Source organism: Podarcis filfolensis, assembly GCF_964270895.1.
Source record: "Podarcis filfolensis genome assembly, chromosome: 17".
Taxonomy (NCBI): Eukaryota; Metazoa; Chordata; class Lepidosauria; order Squamata; family Lacertidae; genus Podarcis; species Podarcis filfolensis.
This window is the reverse complement of record NC_139621.1, coordinates 26,783,543-26,810,103: the sequence shown is the minus strand read 5'-3', so window position 1 is coordinate 26,810,103 and position 26,561 is coordinate 26,783,543. Positions and strand designations below refer to the sequence as shown.

The following is a 26,561-nucleotide window of genomic DNA, read 5'->3' as shown; positions in this document are numbered from 1 at the left end:
ATTAGCTTTCGTCCCGGAAACAATAGTTGACAGCTGCATCAGACGTTTGGCTTCCGAAAAATGTTCAAAAACTGTAACACTTCCAGGTTTTTGGCGTTCAGGAGCGATTTGTTCATCAAATAAGCCGTTTGAGAACCAAGGTTCCACTGTAATAATCCCTCCCTGAAATTCTACACCCAGTGCCATATTCTGCAGGTTTCCTGCACTCCCACAGAATTGCAGTGACCATGCAACATGTGTTCTTGGACTTGAATACACAGAAGCATCTTTAAAGATGAAAGTATCATTTTGATTGTGAAATGGCTGTTTACACCTGAGATGAAACAGACACATCTCTTCAATAACTTGCTGGTTTAATTGCATATGAAAGGAAATAAGGCACAATCAGCCACAGTTAAGCATGTTCACAGTCCGCTAATTTCATGTAGAAGATGAAACACATGATTTAAATTGTGTTCCCCGTCCTGCCATGTTTTTAGATGCTTTGGTAGTTTTATCTTTTGTGTGTTTGCTGCGCTGGGCTCTTCTTGGAGGAAGATTTGGATATAAATCTAATAAATAAAAGTCTTTGTAGACAGGAATGAATAAACATTGCTGTTTCTTCCATGTCACTTGAAGCCAGCAGTTCACATGACAGCTGAAAGTTCTGCCTCTTGACTTAGCATGGGGAGAGAACCATCAGTGTTCTAGCAAACATTGCATCTCTCGATGGAAATGGGGTCTAATGTTCAAGGCCACTGAGCACTTAGGCTGTGTTTGAGAACAGGCTGGCTAAACAATCTCCAGGGCTCCTGGCTGTCCAGTGAATTGCAAATAATCAATGGGAGCTGCTTGTAGTGCATAGAAGCCTTGCAGAAAATAAAAGCCCTTATGCAATAGCCACACCGTTTTAACAAAACTCTTGTGAGAGATCCAAATATATTTTCTCCATCTGTTGTGAGTGAATTGCATTTCCCCAAAATGTGCATGTATTTCACTAAATGAGCATGCACTGGGAAGTGCCAATTAATTGTGCGATTTTACACATCGCACGTCACAATAGTGTTGTTGTTGTTATTTATTTGATTTGACTTCTTGTTTGCCCTTCACTATACAGTCCTAAGGTTGACACTGTTACAAAACAACAACAACCACCCTAAATTCCTCTCTGCCTAGGCAAAGTGCCTTTCCTGAGACCGGCTAGAGGAGCTGGGAGCTGGGAGCTGGGGCACTGTTATACAGTGGTACCTCAGGTTAAGTACTTAATTTGTTCCGGAGGTCAGTTCTTAACCTGAAACTGTTCTTAACCTGAAGCACCACTTTAGCTAATGGGGCCTCCTGCTGCTGCCGCACCGCTGGAGCACGATTTCTGTTCTCATCCTGAAGTAAAGTTCTTAACCTGAAGCATTATTTCTGGGTTAGCGGAGTCTGTAACCTGAAGCGTATGTAACCTGAAGCATATGTAACCTGAGGTACCACTGTACATTGGTTCCGCTCCTTCCTCTTGGGCCGTGTCCAGAAAGTGGTGTTGGGGGATGAGTGTTCAGACCCCTGGGCTCTCACTTGTGGGGTGCCTCAGGGTTCCGTCCTCTCCCCCATGCTTTTTAGCATCTATATGAAGCTGCTGGGAGAGATCATCAGGGGGTTTGGGCTGGATGTTCATCGGTATGCCCTGTGAAACGCCCTCCCATCAGATGTCAAGGAAATAAACAAGGAAACCAACAGGCATCCATGTTTAGGGAAGTTTTTAAATAGTGATGTTTTATTTGGTTTTTAATCTGTTGGGAGCCACCCTGAGTGGCTGCGGAAATCCAGCCAGATGGGCAGGGTATAAATAAGTTGTTGTTGTTGAAGCAGAACTACTCTTTGGAAGTTTAAAACAATGATCTCTGGGAAGAGGAATTGACTGTAAAACCATTCAGGTAGTTGTAGTTCTGTGTGAAGAACAGGGGTCTCCTAGCAATTCTCAGCACATTTCCCAGAATTCTTTAGGGGAAGCCATGACTCTTTAAAGGGGGTGTGGGTGGCACTGTGGGTTAAACCACAGAGCCTAGGACTTGCCAATCAGAAGGTTGGCGGTTCGAATCCCCACGATGGGGTGAGCTCCCGTTGCTCGGTCCCTGCTCCTGCCAACCTAGCAGTTCGAAAGCATGTCAAAGTGCAAGTAGATAAATAGGTACTGCTCCGGCAGGAAGGTAAACGGTGTTTCTGTGTGCTGCTCTGGTTTGCCAGAAGCAGCTTAGTCATCCTGGCCACATGACCCGGAAGCTGTACGCCGGCTCCCTTGGCCAATAAAGCGAGATGAGCTCCACAACCCCAGAGTCGGTCACAACTGGACCTAATGGTCAGGGGTCCCTTTACCTTTATGACTCTTTAAATTGGTATCACGGGGCTTTAAATCTATAGTGTGCATGTGGCCTATGACATTACCTGGGTTTGTTGCAAAAATTAAAAACGGCTTCATTGGAATTGCATCATTCCTTTGTCTCTTTTCATTCTGGCCATCCGTCCGGGGAGAAAAAAAATCCCACCCAGGCTTGTCAAAATAGCAACCCTGTGTGACCTTCTACAGAGAAGTTTCATGCTAATGCATAAATGAAAGAGCCTTTTGAAATGACCTGTATACAAACATGTACCTAGGAGCATTTAAAAAAGGCTGCAGTTAGGAATATGCATGCCTGAATTGAGGGGGCCTGGCTTTTTAGTCATGATGGTGCTGTCAGCCTCCTTGCGAAAACTCAGCTATCTCCTTCCTGCTAATGCCTGTATGTTACATCCTATAGGTAGGAAGGCTCTGTTTGTACATGAAAAGGAGGGGGGCACATTTTATTGGCTGAGCTCTGTCACTGTTCAGTAGCCAATCAGAGCTGCTGAGCATTTGCACCTCTCCAACCAGCTTGAAGAAGAGGAAGAGAAGGGGGAGGAAAAATAAACTAGGAGAAAAGTTAACTAGTAACTGACATAGGAAGGTATAAATTGTTGCAGAGTTACAGAGTTCCACCTGTTTGGCTGCAGCCACCTCACCAACAGGAATTTCTGGCAGAGGCAGAGACAACCATCCAAACGGTGCGTGCGAATGAATGTTATACATGTTCTGAAAAGTTTATGGAAGAGCGAGATAGAGAGTGGTGTGTGTGTGTGCATGAGAGAAGCTTGGGTTTTATTACTGGATAATTGTATGCTTATGTTTCCTCTCTCTACCTTATCACAAAAAACCCTTGAACAAAGACTGCATTTTGTTGCTAGAAGCAGCTTTCGTAGAAGTGTCCCTTTCGTTGCAAGTTGTCCAGCTGTTGCTTTTTAACCAGTGAATATTTCTTTCAGAAGGTTTCGTGCAGCCTTGATATTGACTTTTAAAATGACAATAGTAATAATCATTCCATGCAAGGGCTTTCTACCATAGGCAACAATTGTGTGCAGTACAGAATGAGTGACATGGTATTAGGAGGAACTGTTATAATAACTGGGGGTGAATTTCTCCTGACTAGAGTTCGGGTCGTGCTTCGTATGAGCAAAGTGGTCTGTCCACATGTAAGATGTCTGCCGAGGGTATCTCTACCATTCATAGAGACCCTTCTTCCCCAAGGCACAAATTTTGCACAAAAAATAGAGGTTTCACAGCTTAAAGGATGTCAAGGAGGCGGGACTGGGCTCTGGCAGTACCTTCCTCGCTTTCAACCCCCCCTTTGTGCAAATTCCAACGTTTCCAGCTTGTTATCTTGATCAGTGACTGCGGAAAGCTTCTTTCACAATCTGGGGCCCTGCCAGCGAGAACCAAATGCTTGCAAACTCATTTCATCAGTTGCAAACGACATGCGTTGCTGCCTTAGGCAACTGGGATTGCTGCTAAGTCCCAAACACACCCACCTTTCCTTTCTGCTTTGATCCACGCTCGGTGTCTGGAACCTTCTGCTTTCGTAAGTATCTTCATGTCCCGCAAAAAGGAGGCGTGTTGTCACCCAAATTCACTTCAGGATTGTTGAAGAAACCCAAGGTGTTGCCCAGACTCCCCTTCATAATTGTTGGCGATTCTCCATCCATGCAGAAGACCTTACCACAGCCAAGTCAAATGTAGATACGATACAACACGATAATCTTTGTTGTCATTGTCCCATACAGAACAACGAAATTGAAAAAAATCTACATCAGACATTCAAAACCAACAAGCCAGCTATCCCAGCCTAGGTTAGCCCCCTAAAAACTCTGATACCCCATAATTAAATACAATATACTCCCATAGGGACTACCTTAAACTGCGTTTAAAACCAAAATCACCTTTGGATAGAAACTGTTTCTCAGATGGCTAGTCCTAGTCTTTCTAACCCTGTACCTTCTTCCAGAAGGCAGAAGCTGAAAGATATCATTTCCAGGGTGCGCACTAAAATGGGGAAATCTGTGACCACCCAATACTGCTAGACTACAACTCCCATCATCCTTGAGCATTGGCCATGCTGATGGGGCCTGGAGTACAACAACTTCAGATTCCCCACTGCCTGCCTGCCCACTAGCTAAGCATGGCAAAGGTGCTTTTTGAAACGGCGTTGATAACTTGTTTGACGTACACTAGAGTTATGCAATACAGCAAAAGAAAAAAACACCTCTGCAAGAAAAGCTTCAAAAGAACAGCGGTGTGAGATTTATTTGTTTGTTTGCAAAAATCTTCCCCTCACCCCCCCCTCCAGTGAAAACTGAAAGGATGCAGACCCTCCCAAGTGTCCCTGTTTTCCAGGGACAGTCCCAGATTTACTGAAGCCATCCTACTTTCTGATTCGATCCCAGAATGTCCTGCTTTTCCTTAGGACATCCCTGTTTACATCGGAGAAATGTTGGAGGGTATGCAGTCATGCGACCCCCGAACCAAGGAGATAAGTAACTATACACCTGAAGGCAGCTCTGTATAGGGAAGTTTTCAAATGTTTTATTATGTTTTTATATATGTTGGAAGCCGCCCAGAGTGGCTGGGACAACTGAGTCAGGGACATAAATAATACTATTATTATTATTATTATTATTATTATTATTATTATTATTATATAAAGGTAAAGGGATCCCTGACCATTAGGTCCAGCGCACGGAAACGCCGTTTACCTTCCCGCCAGAGCGGTACCTATTTATCTACTTGCACTTTGGCGTGCTTTCAAACTGCTAGGTTGGCAGGAGCTGGGACCGAGCAATGGGAGCTCACCCCGTCGCGGGGGATTCGAATCGCTGACCTTCTGATTGGCAAGCCCTAGGCTCTGTGGTTTAGACCACAGCGCAACATCCCTATTTTCATCAGGGAAATGTTGGGGGGTATGAAGGATGCCCCCGGAGTTTATACACATTTCCCGATATCTTTGAACTTATCCACAAAGGACACAGGAGCAGTAAAGGAAGTGAAATTGTGTGAGTGTGTGTGTGTGTGTGTGTGTGTGTGTGAGAGAGAGAGAGAGAGAGAGAGAGAGAGAGAGAGAGAGAGAGAGGAGGGAAGAGGCAAAAAAGGAAGAGGCAAAAAAGAAGTGGTGAAGCATTCCCCGGACTGCACCACTTCAAGCTGCAGAGGTGGGGTTCCAGGTAACACAATTTGTGCATACTATAGCAGCAGTTCTTTTAAAATGCAGCAATTATGCCATGGTGGAGGCTGCTAGGAAGAAGCTTTCAGTTTTCCAGCTGTGGTGCAAAGGCCACCATTTGAATATCCATTGCACCTCAAAAATTGGACCAGAAACAGTCCCAGGGTCAGCTTCAGAATGTGGCACATGGGATCAGGCAGCACAATTGAGCAGTGAATCACATGGCTGCATTCGCTCCAGAAATATCGGGAAAGGATGCAGCCATTCTGCCCGTGATCGCCCTTTTATACCCTGCATAATGCCTTTAAATGTCAACAAACTAGCTTTGAAAGCTCAGCGTTATGTGTGAGATCATTCTTCATTTTTGCCTTCATATTTCCAGCATATAACTCAATCACCTGCATCGTTCTAGCTGTGGGAGTGGCAGCAAGTAACATAAGCCTTTAGGAAAAGTAAATACAGTAGCAAAGGTCATAGAATTCTACCTCTTGCTACAGGGTTTATCCAGAACAAATTTACACTGGAGGGATGAAGGGGGTCTTAAAGATGGGACACCTAGGTCACCTAGAATATGGGATCACAGAATTGTAGAGTTGGAAGGGACCATGAGGGTCATTTAGTCCAACCCCCTGCAGGAATCTCAGCTAAAGCATCCATGACTGATGGCCATCCAACCTCTGCGTAAAAACCTCCAAGGAAGGAAAGTCCACAACTCAATAGGAAAACTCTTTCTTCTGCTGATACAGAATAAGCATGCAAAGCTTAAAAAGAGGTCCATAGGTCAGCTATTTGTGCTTTGAATGTATGCTGTGATTGCACCCTTAAACAAAACCCACATTTAAGGAATCCCTAATTATGAGGGGTGTCCAGAAATTAAGCAAGGTCAGATACTGCGCTTGATCATCTCAGACTCCCAAATTTGGAGGTCAAGTTGTGTGACTTAGCCAGGAATTCCACACACACCCCGCCCCCCTGCAAGAATCTTATGAACTGTAGTTTACACTCTCACAGAACTACAATTTCCAGCACCCTTAACAAACTACAGTTCTTAGGACTTTTTAAGTGTGTGTGCTGTGCATGCAGCCCAAATCTTAAGGTGATTTGCCTGTTGTTGTTTCTTAAGGGAAATGTGGCAGTTTTAGCAGTTTTGTGCAAGGGTTTGGGTTAGAAAATCCTGGGAGAGATTGCAGAACTGTATGTCCACGCAAACTGCCACAACACCACCTCCTTTTAAGGTGACCTGAAAAATGAGGATGTGCCAAGAATTTTGAAATCTCCCCTTTCTTATTCCCTCAAACTCCTGTACTTTGGTCCCCGGTCAGTTGCAACATTAACAGAAGGCAACCTTTGTGCTGATATTAGTAGATATTTTGATCTACTGTGTTTTTTTTTCTGCTTCCCTAAGCAGGGGCCTGGGGAATGGCCAAATTCCAGTACTATTGACAATTCATGTCAATGTCCTGTTGTACCTTTGCCAGGGACTTGAATGAGGCAAACAGCCTTGTTTGCTTAAAATGCCTCTGACGTCTCTAAATTCGGGACGTCCCGTGAAACGACGCTGCCTTTTCTAGTATTGAACTTTTTGTGTTTGGGGAAACATTATTGATTTTAAAGCAGACATAATCATCAGCAGTTATATATGAGACCTGACCCCTAATGGAGAAAAAAAGCCATTTGTGAAATGAACAACTGAAGCAAAAACCTGTTGTGTTGTGAATGACAATCTTAGAAATAACCAGGGTGACTCGCTTTGTTAGATGGGCTGTCTCCTGGGGGGGCGGGAGCACCGTGATCCTTGCTTATTCTCAACTGGGTCTCTATCTTCATTTGGGGGGTGGGGGTGGAATCCAAGTCCTCATGACTCTAAAGATTAATTACCTTGAAAGCCCAAAGGAACTGTGAAGAGTAGCAGGTCTTAGGTCAGTGATAGCGAACCTTTTAGAGACTAAGAGCCCAAACTGCAACCCAAAACCCACTGATTTATCGCAAAGTGCCAACACGGCAATTTAACCTGTATATCTCATTTTTTCCCTGTGTGTTTCACGTTTCTTCTTTATGACTGCTGTTGTAATAAATAATCCTTCATAAAAGTTATTGTGTTACATTCTTCATTAAATTATCTTTCCATTGATATATAATTTTATGGTATAACTCAGTGGGTTTTTTTCTTTAAAAAATGTTTAGGGGTGCACTCATTTTGACTCAAGAAAATCACCACTGGTGGGGGGCGGGGGAGATAAATAAATACAGTTCAAATTGGGGAAAAGAAATGCAGTTCAAATTAGGGGGGAATAGAGTGGTACCTCCATTTTCAAAGAGCTTAGTTCTCAAACTACTTGGAAGCTACAGCCCTGCTGGGGTGACGGCGTGCCATAGGTTCACCACCACTGTCTTAGGTGTTACTGGCAAGGAACTGAGCTCCCTGTGATGCAAGCCCAGGCAGTGTGTATGGAGGTCCTGGGCTGCCCAGATGACAAGACCCCTTCTTGGACTCACTGACGGGGTCCAAAGGAAAGCAGAGCAATATATCTGACACCAGCTTGACTGCAGGAGTTGCTGGACGGAGGGGTACAATGCACTATCCTCAGTGCTTTTTTTTTTCTTTAAAAAATGTTTAGGGGTACTCTCATTTTCCTACTCATATTGAAATACTGCCCCTCAATGAGGCAAAACTTAGATTCACAAAATGTTTAGGGGTATGCGTACCCCTGCATCCCCCCAGGAAAAAAGCATGGACTATCCTACTGTCTTAGGGACTCCACTCTGGATTTCTGTAGGGTTTACTCCCAAAGGTATCCAGGTGCATCTTACCCATAGAGGTTAGTGGTGCAGGGCACCAGGGCACCAAGTTCTGGAGGGCACCAGGGAAGAGGTGGAGGCTGGATGCGGTGCCTCCCAGCATCAGCTTGCCGCCCTCACCTGCCTCTGCCATGCCGCGCCGAAGCAGCGCTGCACCCGGAGCCTCCATCTGCCATAGCCACCGTGGCACAAAATGGCCAGCTGAGCTGGGAGGTGCCACATCCAGCCCCCGCCTCTTCCCCGCTGGAGGAGCCGCCCTCCAGCCCCGCCAGCAGCACCGTCCTCCATAAAAAAAGGTTGACAACTCTGGAGAACAGTGTGTGTGTGTGTGTGTGTGTGTGTGTGTGTGCGCGCGCGCCAGAGGGAGCTGTGCACCACGGCACCGGATATGTTTAAGATGGCCCTGAAGGTATCCGACAAGGCAGTGGAGGTTTAGGGTCAGAGTTTTCCATTTCCTAGATGGGCTACCTTTCCAGGTTGACGAGCCTCACCTGCTCCCCGCTTTCCCTCCACATCACGTACAGAAACTCCCTTAAAAGTTTCTAAAAGGTGGAGGTTGACCAAGCAAGCAAGCAAAGCAGAACAGTGAACTGCAATCCAGGCAAGGTTTTAGGGATTGCTGTGCCCCTGTGTGTTGCAGCGGCTAAATGATGCAACTCTACCTTGACTTGCAAACCCCTTTCTGCAGTTTCAGGTGTTGTCCACAAGATAGCAGTTTAGACTCAAAGCATCTTGCATTACAGTTAGGCCTAACATATCCACGTGAAACCCAGATATTCCTCCTCTTCCTATAAACCTGAAAACCTTTCAGGTCCACATGAATAATACCCTGGAAAGAGTGAAAAGCTGTACATTAGCAAACAGTAGCAAAACAGGCCAGGCGAAAGAAGGGGGCTTGTTAGCATTAGGGCAAAGCCTTTGCTGCGTGGAAGATCAAATAGTTACCTAGAAACAAACATTCTAATCTACGCAGATAAGTTTGCTGAGACTGCAGTTAAAGGTGCACAGCTTGGTGTTCTGCTCAACCTGTGGCCTCCCTGAGCACAAAACTACATGTCTCCTGTAGCTAAAGGTAAAGGGACCCCTGACCGTTAGGTCCAGTTGCGGATGACTCTGGGGTTGCGGCGCTCATCTCACTTTATTGGCTGAGGGAGCCGGCATACAGCTTCCGGGTCATGTGGCCAGCATGACTAAGCCGCTTCTGGCGAACCAGAGCAGTGCACGGAAATGCCGTTTACCTTCCCGCTGGAGTGGTACCTATTTATCTACTTGAACTTTGTGCTTTCGAACTGCTAGGTTGGCAGGAGCAGGGACCAAGCAACAGGAGCTCACCCCGTCACGGGGATTTGAGCCACTGACCTTGTGATCGGCAAGCCCTAGGCTCTGTGGTTTAACCCACAGCACCACCAGCGTCCCTTTTCTCCTGTAGCTAGGGATGAGCAAATCTAATTCATGCTAGTTGGGACCGATGGGAGCTGGGAGATGGCAGCATCTGGAAGGCCACAGACTCCCCATCCTTGCTCTGATGAAACTTACATCCTTGGAGGCTGGTTTTGGCTGAAGAAGAAGAGGAGGAGGAGGAAGGTAGCACCAGAAAAAAGATGCAAAATGGTAGTAATAGTTGTTGGTGGAAAAAAAATGCACTATCTGGATCCCAGCACAACCTAAAACAGACTTCAACAGAAGCAGCATTTTACATTTTGGCTAGGTGGACTTAAAAACAAAAAACAACAACTTGTATTTTGCTTTGCTTTGTTTTATTAAACTAGCTATATGTTAGAGAGGATGGAATCAGATAAGACAGAACCTTAAAATGCAATTATATTTGTTGCGCAATTGTCTTTTCTTGAATATATATATATATATATATATATATATATATATATATATATATATATTTAAAAACTGGCTATATGTTTGGGCTGCCATATTTCAAAAAGTAAAAGCCAGGACACCCAAAAATTGCCGAGTTCTTTTTAGGAAGACCCCAAAATTGTTGAGCTCTTTTATACAAAAAACATGAAAGCGCCACCTTTCAGAAATTCCCCCTGGACATCAGTTCCACCTTTTGATATACCGGTAAAATGCCCTTTTATTGTTCTGCTATTTAAAACATAGCATCGTCTGGTCCTATCTTGTGTGGCATCCAGAATGCAAAACAAAACATCAAATGGTTAAAAACATTGGCTTGGACTGTTTTCTAACCTGGGATTATGGTTTGTTTTCAGCCATCATGACCCATCAGTTTCCAGCCCTATCTTCGGAGCAGAAGAAAGCCCTCTCAGACACAGCTCAGAGGATCGTGGCCACAGGCAAAGGAATCCTGGCCGCAGATGAATCTGTTGGTGAGTTTTTAAATCACTAGTCAGTAAGACTTGTTTTAAATCACTAGTCTTTCTTTCTTTCTTTCTTTCTTTCTTTCTTTCTTTCTTTCTTTCTTTCTTTCTTGCAGACTCATTCTTGCTGGTATAATCTTAAAATTTACAACCAGGAGAAGTTTTCGTTTTTGGAATAATAAATTTTCAGAGTAGTTTTACAGTTATATCAGAAATTACAGATTTGGTTATACTATTAGAAACACATACACAGATAATTATGAAATTATTGTGAGGTTTAATAAGTTAACTGTTTATATTTAGACAACTTTTTTGCTGTACTTCGTTGGAAGGAGAAAAATGATCATTTCCTTAATAACATATGAACAATTTATTTAACTAGAGCAATAACATTATAGCATATGTATCCATGTTTGTTAACTGATGAGGTTAAAGGGTTTTTTAAAAAAAACCAAAAAACTTAGACTGAGTTTTAGCATACATGAAAAACTTAAAACAAATCGTTATTTCCTGAAGAATAGCCTTTGGACTATAATGGAACTTAAATAGAAAACTATCTTTAGAAAGCTTTTTCCTCCAAAAGCATTTTATTTTGTAAAAATCTGATTTAAATTTTAAAAATCCGATTTAAATTAAAAAAAAAATCTGATTTTTTTATTTTAATTTTTTGAAATAATTGATTTTTATCCACCCTGCTTTGCTATTTGGTGGCTTTTCACAGGTACTATGGGTAACCGGCTGCAGCGCATCAAAGTGGAGAACACCGAAGAGAACCGTCGGGCCTTCCGAGACATCCTCTTCTCTTCCGACGCCTCCATCAATCAGCAGATAGGGGGTGTCATTTTTTTCCACGAGACCCTCTATCAGAAGGACAACACTGGCAAGCTCTTCCCAAATGTCATCAAGGACAAGGGCATCGTGGTTGGAATCAAGGTGAATATCTTGTCCACAGTTAACTGTACGAAGGCCAAGAGGTCCGACCAGTGTCTTCACACTGGAGAGCCAGTGTGGTGTAGTGGTTAAGAGTGGCAGTCTTGTAATCTGGTGAACTGGGTTTGATTCCCCACTCCTCCACATGCAGCTGCTGGGTGACCTTGGGCTAGCCACACTTCTCTGAAGTCTCTCAGCCTCACTCACCTCACAGAGTATTTGTTGTGGGGGAGGAAGGAAAAGGAGAATGTTGGCCGCTTTGAGACTCCTTCGGGTAGTGATAAAGCGGGATATCAAATCCAAACTCTTCTTCTTCTTCTTCTTCTTCACCTCCCATTTCTCCTGTCTCTGCACCTCGAGGGCCGCCTTTCCCCCCATGAACCAAACTGGACACTGTGTCCCGTCATCTGAGAACTGTCTCCATGTGTCCTCTCTGGGTTCAGCGAGCGGCGACATGAGAACGGGCCTTTTCGGTGTTGGCTCCGCCACTTGTAGAATGCTCTCCCCAGGAAAGCATGCCTGGAGTCATCCCGATCTGTTGCTTTGCACCAGGCAAAACCTTTCTATTCACCCAGCACTGAATTGGGAAGGTAACAAGTTGTGCCTGTGGCCTCTTTGTTGTGCTCATTCTTTTAAGTGGAATAGGTAGGATGTCACAGAGATGTCAGTTAGAAGGGACCCCAACGGTCATCTAGTCCAACCCCCCGCAATGCAGGAATCTTTCGCCCAAATCCATGACCCTGAGATGAAGAGTCTCATGCACTACCAACTGAGATAGGTATCTTTTTTTTTCTATCTACCAACTGAGCTATGCCAATTTAGGATGTGTGTGTGTGTATGCACAATTTAGGTCTTGTTTTACTGCTGTTATTAGTCTTTAAGGCTTTTTTCTTTTTTTATCATTACACTTTGGTGTAAAAAGCGACTTACTGTTTTTATAGCAAGGGCCTGTGGTAGCTCTATTTTTTTAAAAAAAAATATTATTATTATTATTTACATTCATATACCCCCTGTAACTTCCAAGGATCTGTGGCTCCTCACAACAACCCTCTGAGGTAGTTTAGGCTAAGAGATGGTGATGGAACCAAGGTTAGCCAGTGAGCTTCATTGCTGAGCGGAGATTCGAACCCAGCTCTCCCAGGTCCTAGTCCAACACTCTTAACCATTACGCCACACTGGCTATGAAAGCAGGGATAGGGTGACATATAGGAGTATTTGGTGCTAACACCTTCATAGTCATTTGTTGGTGCGATTTAGACAGAAGAACATAGGTTATGCAGTGATGTAGCTCAGGCTTCTTCAACCTCAGCCCTCCAGATGTTTTTGGCCTACAACTCCCATGATCCGTAGCTAGCAGGACCAGTGGTCAGGGATGATGGGAATTGTAGTCTCAAAACATCTGGGGGGCCGAGGTTGAGGAAGCCTGATATAGATCATATAAATCAGGTGTGGGGGACCTTTGTCCCTGCTGGCATTGTTGAGCTACACCAGGCATAGGCAAACTCGGCGCTCCATGTGTTTTGGGACTACAACTCCCATCATCCCTGACCACTGGTCCTGTTAGCTAGGGATGATGGGAGTTGTAGTCCCAAAACAGATGGAGGGCCGAATTTGCCTATGCCTGAGCTACACCTTCCACCTGCCCAGGCAAGCATGGCTCATGGCCAGCGATGGTGGTAGTGGTAGTTTAGCAACATCTGGAGCCCCAGAGGTTTCCCGTACCTGACACTGATCAAGCACATACCAGTGCATTGCATGTATCAACCAATCTACAGCTTAGATGCAATGGCCCTGTACAGTCAATCTGGGAACGTTTTGCTAATGCTTGTGTTAAACTTCCACAGCTGGACAAAGGCACAGCTCCATTGGCAGGAACGAATGGAGAAACCACCATTCAAGGTGAGATATTTATTTCCTCTGAACCTTGAAATATGAGAGAGTGCGTCAGTTCCAAACAGAATTTGTTAAAAATTCTGTTGATACCACATCTGTCGGCCCAGGATACCTGAAGGAGCGTCTCCATCCCCATCGTTCAGCCCGGACACTGAGGTCCAACTCTAAAGGCCTTCTGCAGGAAGTGAGGTTACAGGGAACCAGGCAGAGGGCCTTTTTGGTAGTGGTGCCAGCCGTGTGAAATGCCCTCCCTTCAGATGTCAAGGAAATAGATAACTATCTGGCTTTTAGAAGACATCTGAAGGCAGTCCTGTTTAGGGAAGTTTTTAATGTTTCATGTTTTATTCTGTTTAATATTCTGTTGGGAGCTGCCCAGAGAGGCTGGGTAAACCCAGCCAGATGCATGGGGTATAAATAATAAATTATTATTATTATTATTATTATTATTATTATTATTATTATTGGCATTAATAGGATAAATACGGTAACTATACAACTTTCCAAAGACATCTGAAGGCAGCCCTGCATTAGGAAGTTTTAAATGTTTGATGTTTTATCGAGTTTTTAAAATTCTGTTGGAAGCTGCCCAGAGTGTCTAGGGAAACCCAGCTAGATGGGTGGGGTATAAATAATAATCATAATATTTCATAAAATGTAGACACTGCTTGATTGTGTGAAAATGAAACTCCCTCAAAGCGGCTTGCAAAATGATAAAACCATAACATCAGGGGGGAAATTACGAGAAGTTAAAATTCTGATTAAAATGCACGCTACTTAAAATGCAGCCTTCTACCCTTGGGATAAAGTAAAGGGTAAAGGGACCCCTGACCATTAGGTCCAGTCGTGGCCGACTCTGGGGTTGTGGCACTCATCTTGCTTTACAGGCCAAGGGAGCCGGTGTATGCATGACTAAGCCAGCATGACTAAGCCGCTTCTGGCGAACCAGAGCAGCGCACGGAAACGCCGTTCACCTTCCCACCGGAGCAGTACCTATTTATCTACTTGCACTTTGACGTGCTTTCGAACTGCTAGGTTGGCAGGAGCAGGAACCGAACAACGGGAGCTCACCCCATTGCGGGGATTCGAAACGCCGACCTTCTGATCGGCAAGTCCTAGGCTCTGTGGTTTAGACCACAGCGCCACCCGCAAATCTTCTAAAAGGCCCCATCTTTCTTCTCTTTTTTGCCTTCAGGTTTGGATGGCCTTGCTGAGCGCTGTGCCCAGTATAAGAAGGATGGAGCTGACTTTGGCAAGTGGCGTGCTGTGTTGAAAATTACAGATACGACCCCCTCCACTCTTGCCATCCAGGAGAACGCTAATACACTGGCACGTTATGCCAGTATCTGCCAACAGGTATACCCTCTCAATAACTCAGTGTTTTCCTGGCAGCTTGGTGGTGGGAGGGTGTGGCAGCTTTCGGGAACCTTTCCCTATGGATATGAACTTAGAACCTAGTTCATCTAGATGCCCATTACATTTTCACTTGAATCTTCAGCATGGACTAGTGCCCATCGTGGAGCCTGAGATCCTGCCTGATGGAGACCATGACCTCCAACGGTGCCAGTACGTGACAGAAAAGGTAAGGGTGGCATCAGAAGCTCACCATGTTCCTGCACCTCAACGATAATGTCAGGAGAAGGTTGGCAAGAAGTCACACTGTATTAGTGAAGCTTCAAGGAAACACAGCCGGTTCCGGAGGCCAGGCCTAGTGAGCGCAGCAACTTATCCCAGTAGATCTTGCCCCTATGAGGCAGTGGCGAGGACCAAAGGTCTCTGCCATCCCACAGCTCCTCCTCCCTAAGGTCCTTCCCAAGCGATCTGAGACTCCATTGCCTTGTCTGTCTTTGCTCTGTCCTCTTCATACCTCTTCTAGTTCTGGGAGACCAGGGGAGAGGGGAGCTGGTCGCAGCAGGATTCGCAGCATTCTTGCCGCTGTTGTGGCATATAAAAATATCCTTCTTTTATCGCTTGGGATATCTGGAGTTAGTAAACCCAAAAGAAATGCTTCCGGCTTTTTAACAAACGTTTGTCCAAACATTTTCTTTTCAGTTCTTCATAGATACTATCCCAAAGGTTTCTGATTTTCTTACACCCCACCACATATGCAACATTGTTCCTTCTGCACGCTTACACCTCCAACATTTATTTGAGTTTGTTTTATACAACTTTGCTAGTTTACTAGGTGTCAGATACCACCAACCTCGGCCCTCCAGATGTTTTTGGCCTGCAACTCCCATGATCCCTAGCTAGCAGGAACAGTGGTTAGGGATGATGGGAATTGTAGTCTCAAAACATCTGGAGGGCTGAGGTTGAGGAAGCCTGCTGTAGAGTAACTCTGCTTAGAGGTAGTAATCCTGTGCACCCTTACTTTGGAGTGCACCCATTTGAATAAAGTGGGACTAATCCTACACATGTATACTCAAACATGTTTCACCCCAACTTCTTCTCGTGTCCCAGGTGCTGGCTGCTGTGTACAAGGCCTTGAATGACCACCATGTCTACCTGGAAGGAACATTGCTGAAGCCCAACATGGTGACTGCGGGGCATTCTTGTCCCAAGAAGTACACCCCCGAAGAGGTGGCCATGGCCACAGTGACAGCTCTCCATCGCACCGTCCCAGCGGCTGTTCCAGGTCATTCTTCAGCCCTTGCGATCTGTCAGGGTTTTCTTTAAGGGTGTGTCTGGGCCTCCCTGATCTGCTCTTTACCTGATTTACAGATGTGTGTCCATTGCATTTGATTTGCAAAAACGCTTTTGGTCACGTTGCTGACTGCCAATTGACGAGACATGGGAAGAGACTCCGTAGAATAGCATCTGTCACATCCATGGCGTACACTGAAAACACTTTTAAAGCACATGGCTTCCGCCTAAGAACTGTAGTTTGTTAAGGGTGCTGGGAATCTTTGGTAAGCTACTGTTCCCAGGATTCTTTGGGGGAAGCCATGGGCTTTAAAAGGATGGCACGGATCAATTGACATTGAATAACACAAATGTTCTGTCTATTGACAAAGGGCTTTATTAGCTCAGCCTCATAGGCAAGCCACCACTTAATAATAATAATAATAATAATAATAATAATAATAATAATAATTTATACCCCGCCCATTTGGCTGAGTTTCCCCAGCCACTCTGGGCAGCTCAGAATTTTAAAAACTTCCCTAAACAGGGCTGTCTTCAGATGTCTTTTCAAGATAAGATAGCTGCTTATTTCCGTCACATCTGAAGGGAGGGCATTCCACAGGGCGGGTGCCACTACTGAGAAGGCCCTCTGTCTGGTTCCCTGTAACCTCACTTCTCGCAATGAGGGAACCGCCAGAAGCCCCTTGGCGCTGGACCTCAGTGTCCGATCTGAACGATGGGGGTGGAGACGCTCCTTCAGGTATACAGGACCGAGGCTGTTTATCCTACAAGTCACGTTCAGTCAGTCATTGTTAAAATGAAGAATCAGAAGAATCTCTGTCTCTTTTCCATTTCCTCTTGAAAGTTCTTTTCTATTTCTTTTTTCTTATCTCTCTCTCTCTTTCTTGTTATGTTTTTAACTCGCTTAGATTAATGTTGGGCAAAAACATCTTGGCAAATTAAGTCTTCAGTCTTTATGGTAATCTTGCCTTCTGATTCAAACTGCAGGCATCTGCTTCCTTTCTGGGGGCCAAAGCGAGGAGGAGGCTTCCGTCAACCTCAATGCCATCAATCTCTGCCCTCTGCCTAAACCTTGGAAGCTGACTTTCTCCTACGGGCGGGCCTTGCAAGCATCGGCTCTGGCTGCCTGGTCTGGGAAGCCTGAGAACAAGAAGGCTGCCCAGGAGGCCTTCTGCAAACGAGCAAAGGTAAGAGGGGAAAGAGCCTGAGCTCAGTGGCAGCCAGCCAACTTTGCCACTGAAAAGATCCCAATCTCCGATTTCATTTCCAAGGAGGGCTGGGAAATATGCCCCTCTCTCAAATCCTGAAGATCTGCTGCCAGCTGGTCTAGATCAGGGGTAGTCAACCTTTTTATACCTACCGCCCACTAATGCATCTTTCTGGATGGTAAAATTTCCTTCCCGCCCACCACTGCTCAATGGAAGGAGGATTCAGCTTATGCCGTACAACCCCCTACCGCCCACCTAGAATCCGGAAACGGCCACCAGTGGGCAGTAGGGACCAGGTTGACAACTCCTGGTCTATAAAATTACATGGTTTGACTTGGTATAAGGTAGTTTTTTCCTCACCTTTGAGGACAGTATAATTAAAAGAACCAGTGCAGAGAAGTACGGAGAATAGCGTTAGAGGGAACTGGGCCAGTACTTGATTAGAACCTAGTACACCTTGCCTGTGGTACTTGGGCATCTTGATAAAAGTTAAGTTTTTAAGTGAATGCTTAAAAGCCAACATGTGGGTGCAGTTAAAAAGTTAACTGAAAACAGGTAAATCATATAGGTATCACCAAAAGGATTGGGACTGGTTGCTGCTGTCTTTAGAGCACACACCCAAACATGGGTTTTCTTGCTGCATAATGTGTGAGATTGCCCTGATTCCCAGTTTGTCACAAAGTGCTTTTCAGGATCAGAGAAAGAAAGAAAGAAAGAAAGAAAGAAAGAAAGAAAGAAAGAAAGAAAAAATTTAAATTGTGTATGGACTAGTACTCAGTCTCCATTGATTCTAGAAAAATTTTTGGGTTTACATAGCTATGGTGTTTGGTTGTCTCTCTCTCCCCCCCTTTTTATTAAAAGAATTGACCAGCTGTTATTTTTATTTCCAGATAAATAGCTTAGCCTGCAGAGGTCAATACACCACCTCTGGGAAGACCGGCGGAGCAGCCAACCAGTCGCTTTTCACTGCCAGTTACACATACTAATTCAGAAAATGGTGCAGCTAGCTTGCCCCTCTTTGCAGCTGGCAGGAGATCCAAAGGGAAAACATCTCACATTACATCCCCATCAGAAGCGGCAAATAAACGGAGTGGAATGAAAGGTCCCACTGCACACTTCTAATCCTTCAGCACAAAGTTAAAATAACTTCACTGCATCTACACATTCCAAAATAACTTGACAGGTTTTACGGATCCATCCTTCACTGACTTTAATCCTCTCCTTGGACAGCTGGTTTTGTTTTGTTTTTTTAAAGATGTCTCCCATAGCCAACTGGGGAGCTGGATACAGCCCTTTTTTTTTTTCTCCACCCCTGATAACATTGCCAGCTGAGACAGAACAACAGCCAAGAGAGAGAGAACATGAAACACACTCTTTAATCCATAATGTCTTCGATGTATAAACTGTGAATCAATTTCCTGTCAAAGTGAAAAGATTAAATGAAATAAAAATTGATAAACTTTAACCGTGTATTTCCATTTATTTTCCCTCTCATGGTATTTTTGTCGTGGCATGTCAACTATTCCTTTTTAGAGTGTTTCCAGGTGATCTGTACATGGAGCAGTATTCCTGCTTTGTTTGCAGGCAAATTAGATTGATTTACTTAATTAGCATTGTGACGTTAACATGTGAGAGTGCTGGAGGTGAAATAGTTAAACAGGTTACCCAATCAGAACCCAGGGGGGTGGAGTCAGAGGGACTATAAAACCAGCTCTGGGAGGGGTGAAGGGAGGAGTTTGTTGGGAGGTTGGTTGGAGTGGAAGTGAATTGGGATAGAGTCTGTGAGTAGGTTGAGTTGGTGTAGTGAAATAAGCTGAGTCAGGAACAGTTAGGAGCTAGGAAGACAAGTAAATATCTGAGAGGTGGTTTAGTGAGTGAGAGCAGGTAGCGGAAGTTACAGGTCTGGATAGGCACCCCATGATTGTAATTGACTGATACCGTTTATGAAACCACATGCTTGTTAAACTGCAATAAATAAACAGAAGTTTATGTTCCAATTTAACCCTGACTGGACTCAGTATTGTACCAGGTAGGGCCTGGGTGGTGGCAGCAGGAACTAAAGTGGTGGCACAGGGATCAATAGACAGTGGAACGTCCAGGGACCCTGTGTGATCGTCACAAGCATTCCCTCTTGATTTGCATGTGGAGGGATTAAATAACATCGCATCAAAGCAAGGATTAGCCCAAACTTTTGGGCATGTTTCCCATCACTTATTGAAGAAGTCCCAACTATAATTGTGCAACTGGTATGCAATTGACTTCCAGGCTCTTGCTATATTTGAGCGGGAGTTAGAAAAAGAGAGCTCTTTTTAGGGAGCCAGTCTTCATAAGCCCCAAGCACTTGGCTTTTGTACCCAAATGAAAGTGAGGCCAGCATGGGATGTCTTGCACATGAGTCAATGAAGGAGGTTTCGTTGGACTTTCGGATCAGCGGAGAACCACCACTTCTGCCTGCTTTTCTGCCATCTCTCTATCACTATATGTAAGGTTTGACACCTAGACAGCAACAGCCATATCATCAGTATCAACAGCCAGCAATTTCCTAACAGATAAAAGAGGGAGCAAGATATAAGATAACAGGTAAAAGAGTAAGAGCAATAACCCTTTCAGATATGACTGGCCACCTGATGAGCTGCAGAGGGATTTGGAATTAGCTCTTCCTGAGCCAATATTCTTGTCTTTTCATAGAATCATAGTGTTGGAAAGGATCATAAGGGTCATCTAGTCCAGCCCTCTGCAATGCAGGAATCTTTTGTCCAACGTGGGGCTCAAACGCAAAACCCTGATATTAAAAGCCTTAGGCTCTACCAACTAAGCTATCCCAGCTACCACACCATTGTGCTAACCTCCAATTCAGTCAAAACAAAAAAAAATTTTTTCCTTCCAGTAGCACCTTAAAGACCAACTAAGTTAGTTCTTGGTATGAGCTTTCGTGTGCATGCACACTTCTTCTTCTTCTGATTCTTCAGAAGTGTGCATGCACACGAAAGCTCATACCAAGAACTAACTTAGTTGGTCTTTAAGGTGCTACTGGAAGGAAAAAAAAAATTTTTGTTTTGACTATGGCAGACCAACACGGCTACCTATCTGTAACTCCAATTCAGTAGGACTGATCTGCCTCTGTTCCCTAGCCCCCTACTGATTTTGGTGGTAACAAATTTATTATTTTTATTTTTAAAGTAGGCGCAGTGCTGAAATGGGCAAATCCCAGCATCAGATCAATCATTTCGCTGAGTGGAATGGGAGAAATCCCCTCCATAGCTGAGGATGGGCAATGTGCATTTCTCATTTTTATTCACTTTACACGTGGTGGGGAGACCGGTTTATCCGGTTGCTGCGGCAACCAGAGCCACCCCAGCCAATCACACGAGCCCTACTTGACACCTCCCTCCATGCCTTAAACTACAAATCCCACAAGCCTCAGCGAGGCGGAGACTCGCGAATGAGAGGCGGGAGGGAAAGTAAACCCTCCTCATCCCATGATGCAGCGGGCTCCGGGAAGTTCGTCCTCCCTTCCCAGCTTCCGTTTTGCTTCATTTGCCCTCAGGAGGGCGGTGTTCTCCGAGCGTGTTCCGAAATGGCGGCTTCCGCGGGTGCCTTGCGGGTCGTCAGGCGGGTCGTCGGCTTCCCTCCACGCAGGGCGCTGTGGGGAGGCGTGAGGTGAGGTAGTTGGCGCAGGAGGCGCGAGAGGCTCCCCTCGGGAGGGATGGGGGTTTTGAGCCCACCCAGGGCTGGCTGTGGGCAGGATTGCAGGGGGTTGGACTAGATGACCCTTGGAGCCCATTCCAAACAATTCTATGATTCTAACTCGGGGTTTCCTTTAACCGGCTTTCAGGCTTCTTGCCTTCAATATTAGGTGCCTCTTTCACTTATTTTGGCTCAGCCCCAGTGGGCAGTTTCCCCCCTCCCCAATTTCTTGTGTCCACGCCTTTGTGAACCCGAAGGCTTAAAAGGGGGGTTTAAAACGCAATGCTAATAAAGGGAAGCTTGAGCTATTTGGGATTGCACATGGGGAGGAAACGTATCGCATGCCCTCCCGTCATTTCTCCGATAAAAATAGGAACGTCCTCCTATTGCATAATGTTAATATGGTTATTATTTATACTCAGCCCATCCGACGGGGTTGCCCCGGTCACTCTGGGCGGCTTCCAATATATATAAAAACACAATAAAGCATTATATACAGTGGTACCTCAGGTTACGTACTTAATTCGTTCCGGAGGTCCGTTCTTAACCTGAAACTGTTGTTAACATGAAGCACCAGTTTAGCTAATGGGGCCTCCCGCTGCCGCCGGAGCATGATTTCTGTTCTCATCCTGAAGCAAAGTTCTTAACCCGAGGTACTATTTCTGGGTTAGCGGAGTCTGTAACCTGAAGCGTATGTAACCCGAGGTACCACTGTATTGGAAAACTTCCCATACAGGGCTGCCTTCAGATGTCTTCTGAAGGTTTTATGGCTACTTATCTCCTTAGCTTGGGGGGGGGGTCGCATAACTCCACATCCTCCAACATTTCTCCGATGAAAATAGGGATGCCCTAAGGAAAAGCAGGCCATTCTGGGATCAAATATGGACACGTGGAGGGTGTGCTATCAACCCCTACCTAACTATTGTTGGCATCTGTCTGTCTCAAGACTGCCTGGGCAGTGTGTATGGGGGTCCTCGGCTGCCCAGACAACAAGACCCCCCTCTTGGCTGATGTGATGTGGTCCAAAGGAAAGCAGAACAATATGTTTGGCACTAGCTTGGCTGCAGGAGTTGCTGGAAGGAGATATACTAGGCGCTGGAAGGAGATATACTAGGAGATATACTAACCACCTTAGGGATTCCACTCTGGACTTGTGTAGGGTTTACTCCTTAGCCTTTTCATCTCCCAGAGATGTCCTGCAAGATGTCCCTACCTAAACAGAGGTGTTTTGGTGTAACAAAGAGTCTAAGAACTGGACATGGGAGTCTGGGTTCACATTCATATGGAGGTATGCAGTTGGTCGTTCTTAGGCTGAGAGAAGAGTCCCATACAGTCATACCTCGGGTTGAAGTAGCTTCAAGTTAAGTATTTTCGGGTTGCGCTCTGCAGCAACCCGGAAGTAACGGAGTGCGTTACTTCCAGGTTTTGCCGCTTGCGCATGTGCAGATGCTCAAAATGACATCACGTGCATGCGTGGAAGCAGCAAAACGTGACCCGCAGTCGCGTGTTACGGTTACTTCAGGATCCAACGGGGCTCCAGAACGGATCCCATTCGTATCCAGAGGTACCACTGTATTTGTAATAAGGCTAGTGTGTGCAGGGATTTCAGGCTATAACGTAAACCCCTTGCTCGTAGATGACAAGTTATAAATATTTAACACTCTATTAAAAAGTGGTGTTCTGCCTCCTTTCAGCAAGGAGACTGTAGGCGACCCAGAAGCAGCAGAGCCAGTGAAAGAGGAGCCAGCCCTGGTTTGTCCTCCACCGCGAAGCAAAAAATACCTCCCTCCTGAGGATCTCCAGTCTCGCCTAGAGTCTCGCATCAAAGAGATATTTGGATCCTCGGTCTCCAAGGACTGGCAAGAAGCATCATTGGGAGATAGTCATTTAAAATATCTTCTGTTGGCACAGCTGGCGACAGATCTAGGCCGTGCTGTCCCTAATTCCCAACTCCACCAAATGAAGAGCGCCAGAGATGTCTTGGCTTTCTACAGCACGCCTGTGAAAGACATATCAAAGTTTGATGAGTTAAGCACGCAGCAGCTGCCCTCGAACCTGAAGATCCGATGGCAGTACTGAGCTGTGGAGAAACAGGATGAAAACACCGTTCCAAACTCTTATCTGTATAGCAGCATCACCGTGGGCACAGATAGGATTTTGATTTTATTTTACCACATTTCCAGAGTGGTTTACTTCCTCTTCACAAATGTTCAGTTGCAATAGTGACTTGGTGAGAGATATGTGCAAGCATCAGGCTGGTCACTGTTGAAGTAAATGGTAAACAATGGACCCCCATCTCTCTTTAAATTGGTAAACTTGTCTTGTTTGACAGCGAAGAGGAGAAATAGATATCAGCAAGCAGTTGTGCATGCTAAGCCATTTTGTCTGCATAATATTCTGTGTCAATAGCTTGATTAAAAATAATCAGGAAAGACAGGCAATGAAGAAAGTGATGGGAATAGTTGTTAAGAAAATAAAATTGTCGCAACCAGTCTCCATATATATACGGCATGTGTGTGCTCAGCAACATTTTGGGTGACTGCCATTTGCTCTGTGTGGGTGAAGCTTTCCTGAGGTTTATGCAGCCTTAAAACTGGTTGTCTCCATCTAACGTGGGAAGTATGCATGAGTTGCTCAAGAGTTATCTATTTTGTTGTTTTGTGGCGACTGGACGTGGTTTGAATACAACTCAATTCACAGGTACTTTTCACATAGGCTACTCTGTTCATATATCCAGTTAGAAAGTGAGGCAATATCCTTGACAGTCCCATAGTACATTAATTTTAAATTTCTTCATCTTCTCTTGTATATTTCTATCTGACGGAGATTACCATGGAATAGTCTTCTAAGTGTCTAATGATGATAAGTTGGTAGACATAAGAAACTGGCACTTATAGATGTTGGCACAGGCAGACAAGACAAGGATTCCTGGATATTCCCGTTTCACCCCAAGGGGCTTCATCATCTGTGCGTAGTTCTAAATCATATAAACATAGACACGTTGTAATATATTATTCAATTGAATTTGTGTAATATAGGCATTCTAGTGGCTTTGGAATCCTATCCACAGCCATCCCTTGAGGGGCTCGAACCACCAACCACCTGATTAACAGCCAGACACACTTCCCACTGTGCCACAAAATTTCCGTGAGCAAATGCAAAAATACGCTTAACTAAAATTCAAGTAGGGGGCACGGGTGGCGCTGTGAGTTAAACCACAGAGCCTAGGACTTGCCGATCAGAAGGTCAGCGGTTCAAATCCCCGTGATGGGGTGAGCTCCCGTTGCTTGGTCCCTGCTCCTGCCAACCTAGCAGTTTTGAAAGCACGTCAAAGTGCAAGTAGATAAATAGGTAGCGCTCCAGCGGGAAGATAAACAGCGTTTCCGTGCACTTCTCTGGTTCGCCAGAAGCGGCTTAGTCATTCTGGCCACATGACCCGGAAGCTGTACACTGGCTCCCTCGGCCAATAAAGCGAGATGAGCGCCACAACCCCAGAGTCAGCCATGATTGGACCTAATGTTCAGGGGTCCCTTTACCTAAAATTCAAGTAGGAGAGATTCAGTAAGGACAATTGTGTTCTGCTGCTGTGGCAGCAAAGACAGAAGAGCCACCTGTGACATTCTGAGAAACCCTAGTATCACTTCACAAGAATGTGCCACAGTGACCCTTATTATGATAGTTATTAACTTTACATACCATTTCATTCTAAGTGGTTGACAGTTATGAAACCAGTTACATAAGCATTAAAATACAAACGTTCATAATTAAAATCCACAGTAGAAGAATCCCATTAAAGCTGCTGCATAATTAAAAACTGGCCACTTGGGTCAAGAGACCAAGGGAAATTGACTTGCTCATCCTTTATACTGGCAGCAAAGAAGTTCTCTCAAGCTTTCAACTTTGTTCCAAGTTGCATTGAACCGGTTTCACATTGCAGCCAAATTCAGGGAACCATTTCCGTTAAACCAACTTAAGACCTGAAACGGCAACCTTACTCCAGTTTGTTATAATTCTGATTTGGTGTAAACCGCAATTTCCCATATTCAGATATGAACAGGAAAACTCGATTTGTTTGAAATGTCAAAGGGCAGTTAAGAATGTAGGAAGGGCCTGGTGGATGAGGTCCATGGCCCCTCTAGTATCCTGTTACGACAATGGCCAGCCAGATGCCACTGGACTCAGCTACATTAGCAACGAAAAAGCGTTTTATATGCGTTATAACACTGTGACACCAGGTGGTGCTGTGGAGTCCCGTCTTCCGTCAATGTAATTTCCCATTATGAAGTTTACAACGTGTTTTCCTGAAATGCTTTTTTGATGTGTCTAGATCCAGCCTTTCACACCTGTTCTATAAACTAAAAAACTCCCAAATACTGCAACTTTCCCTCTTAGTGGGGTTTCTTCACCCCATTTTGGTATCTTAACCTTTTCCTGTTCTGCCTTAGCCGTTTCCAGTCTTTTTGTGTGATAAATTTATTGCTATTGACTGTCTAGTCAGAGGTTTGCTGGCTATTCCTTACCCAATGCATATATTTGTAAATAAACAGGTAGTATCATGGAGAGGCCACCAGCATTTTTTTCTCAGAAGGAAACGAAGAGGGGCAATGGCTACTCAGGAACTATTTGGTGTTTAATTTTAATTTGAATACCAAGCCTTAAAGTGCATAGAAATAGCCTTCCACCCACCGCTCCTCCTCAGTTCTTCATTTCTTTTTTTCTCCCCCTCTGATTTTCATCGCAACCTTTCTTGTCATCCGCAGGGCAAGGACAAGGACAATTTTTTCCAGGAGTCATTGACCTTTTTGGTGACCTTAGTGGAGTGACTGAATTTCAGGCCAGCCCTCTTGCCACCTGTGGATTTGCAGCAGTGGCCGTGGTGTATTTTGCTTTACGAAGACCTACCCAGTTTTCTGGGTGTGGTGGATCTGAAATATTTCATAGTATAGTATAGTATCATAGAGTTGGAAGAGACCACAAGGGCCATTGAGTCCAACCCCCTGCCAAGCAGGAAACACCATCAGAGCACTCCTGACATATGGTAGTCAAGCCTCTGCTTAAAGACCTCCAAAGAAGGAGACTCCACCACACTCCTTGGCAGCAAATTCTACTGTCGAACAGCTCTTACTGTCAGGAAGTTCTTCCTAATGTTTAGGTGGAATCTTCTTTCTTGTAGTTTGGATCCATTGCTCCGTGTCCGCTTCTCTGGAGCAGCAGAAAACAACCTTTCTCCCTCCTCTATGTGACATCCTTTTATATATTTGAACATGGCTATCATATCACCCCTTAACCTCCTCTTCTCCAGGCTAAACATGCCCAGCTCCCTTAGCCGTTCCTCATAAGGCATCGTTTCCAGGCCTTTGACCATTTTGGTTGCCCTCCTCTGGACACGTTCCAGTTTGTCAATGTCCTTCTTGAACTGTGGTGCCCAGAACTGGACACAGTACTCCAGGTGAGGTCTGACCAGAGCAGAATACAGTGGCACTATTACTTCCCTTGATCTAGATGCTATACTCCTATTGATGCAGCCCAGAATTGCA

General features: G+C 45.0%; 2 protein-coding genes across 2 annotated transcripts; both read left to right on the top strand.

The window, feature by feature from the left end:
* Nucleotides 1–2,902: 2,902 nt before the first annotated feature.
* Nucleotides 2,903–18,802, top strand: ALDOB (aldolase, fructose-bisphosphate B). Its single transcript, XM_083592473.1, has 9 exons — nucleotides 2,903–3,045; nucleotides 10,559–10,675; nucleotides 11,388–11,599; nucleotides 13,441–13,495; nucleotides 14,682–14,842; nucleotides 14,985–15,068; nucleotides 15,947–16,121; nucleotides 17,117–17,316; nucleotides 18,228–18,802. Exons 2-9 carry the CDS (start codon nucleotides 10,564–10,566, stop codon nucleotides 18,321–18,323), a joined length of 1,095 nt encoding a protein of 364 aa, XP_083448599.1. The 5' UTR covers nucleotides 2,903–3,045; nucleotides 10,559–10,563; the 3' UTR covers nucleotides 18,324–18,802.
* Nucleotides 18,803–20,854: 2,052 nt separating this feature from the next.
* Nucleotides 20,855–23,524, top strand: MRPL50 (mitochondrial ribosomal protein L50). Its single transcript, XM_083594023.1, has 2 exons — nucleotides 20,855–20,997; nucleotides 22,719–23,524. Exons 1-2 carry the CDS (start codon nucleotides 20,915–20,917, stop codon nucleotides 23,101–23,103), a joined length of 468 nt encoding a protein of 155 aa, XP_083450149.1. The 5' UTR covers nucleotides 20,855–20,914; the 3' UTR covers nucleotides 23,104–23,524.
* Nucleotides 23,525–26,561: the final 3,037 nt, after the last annotated feature.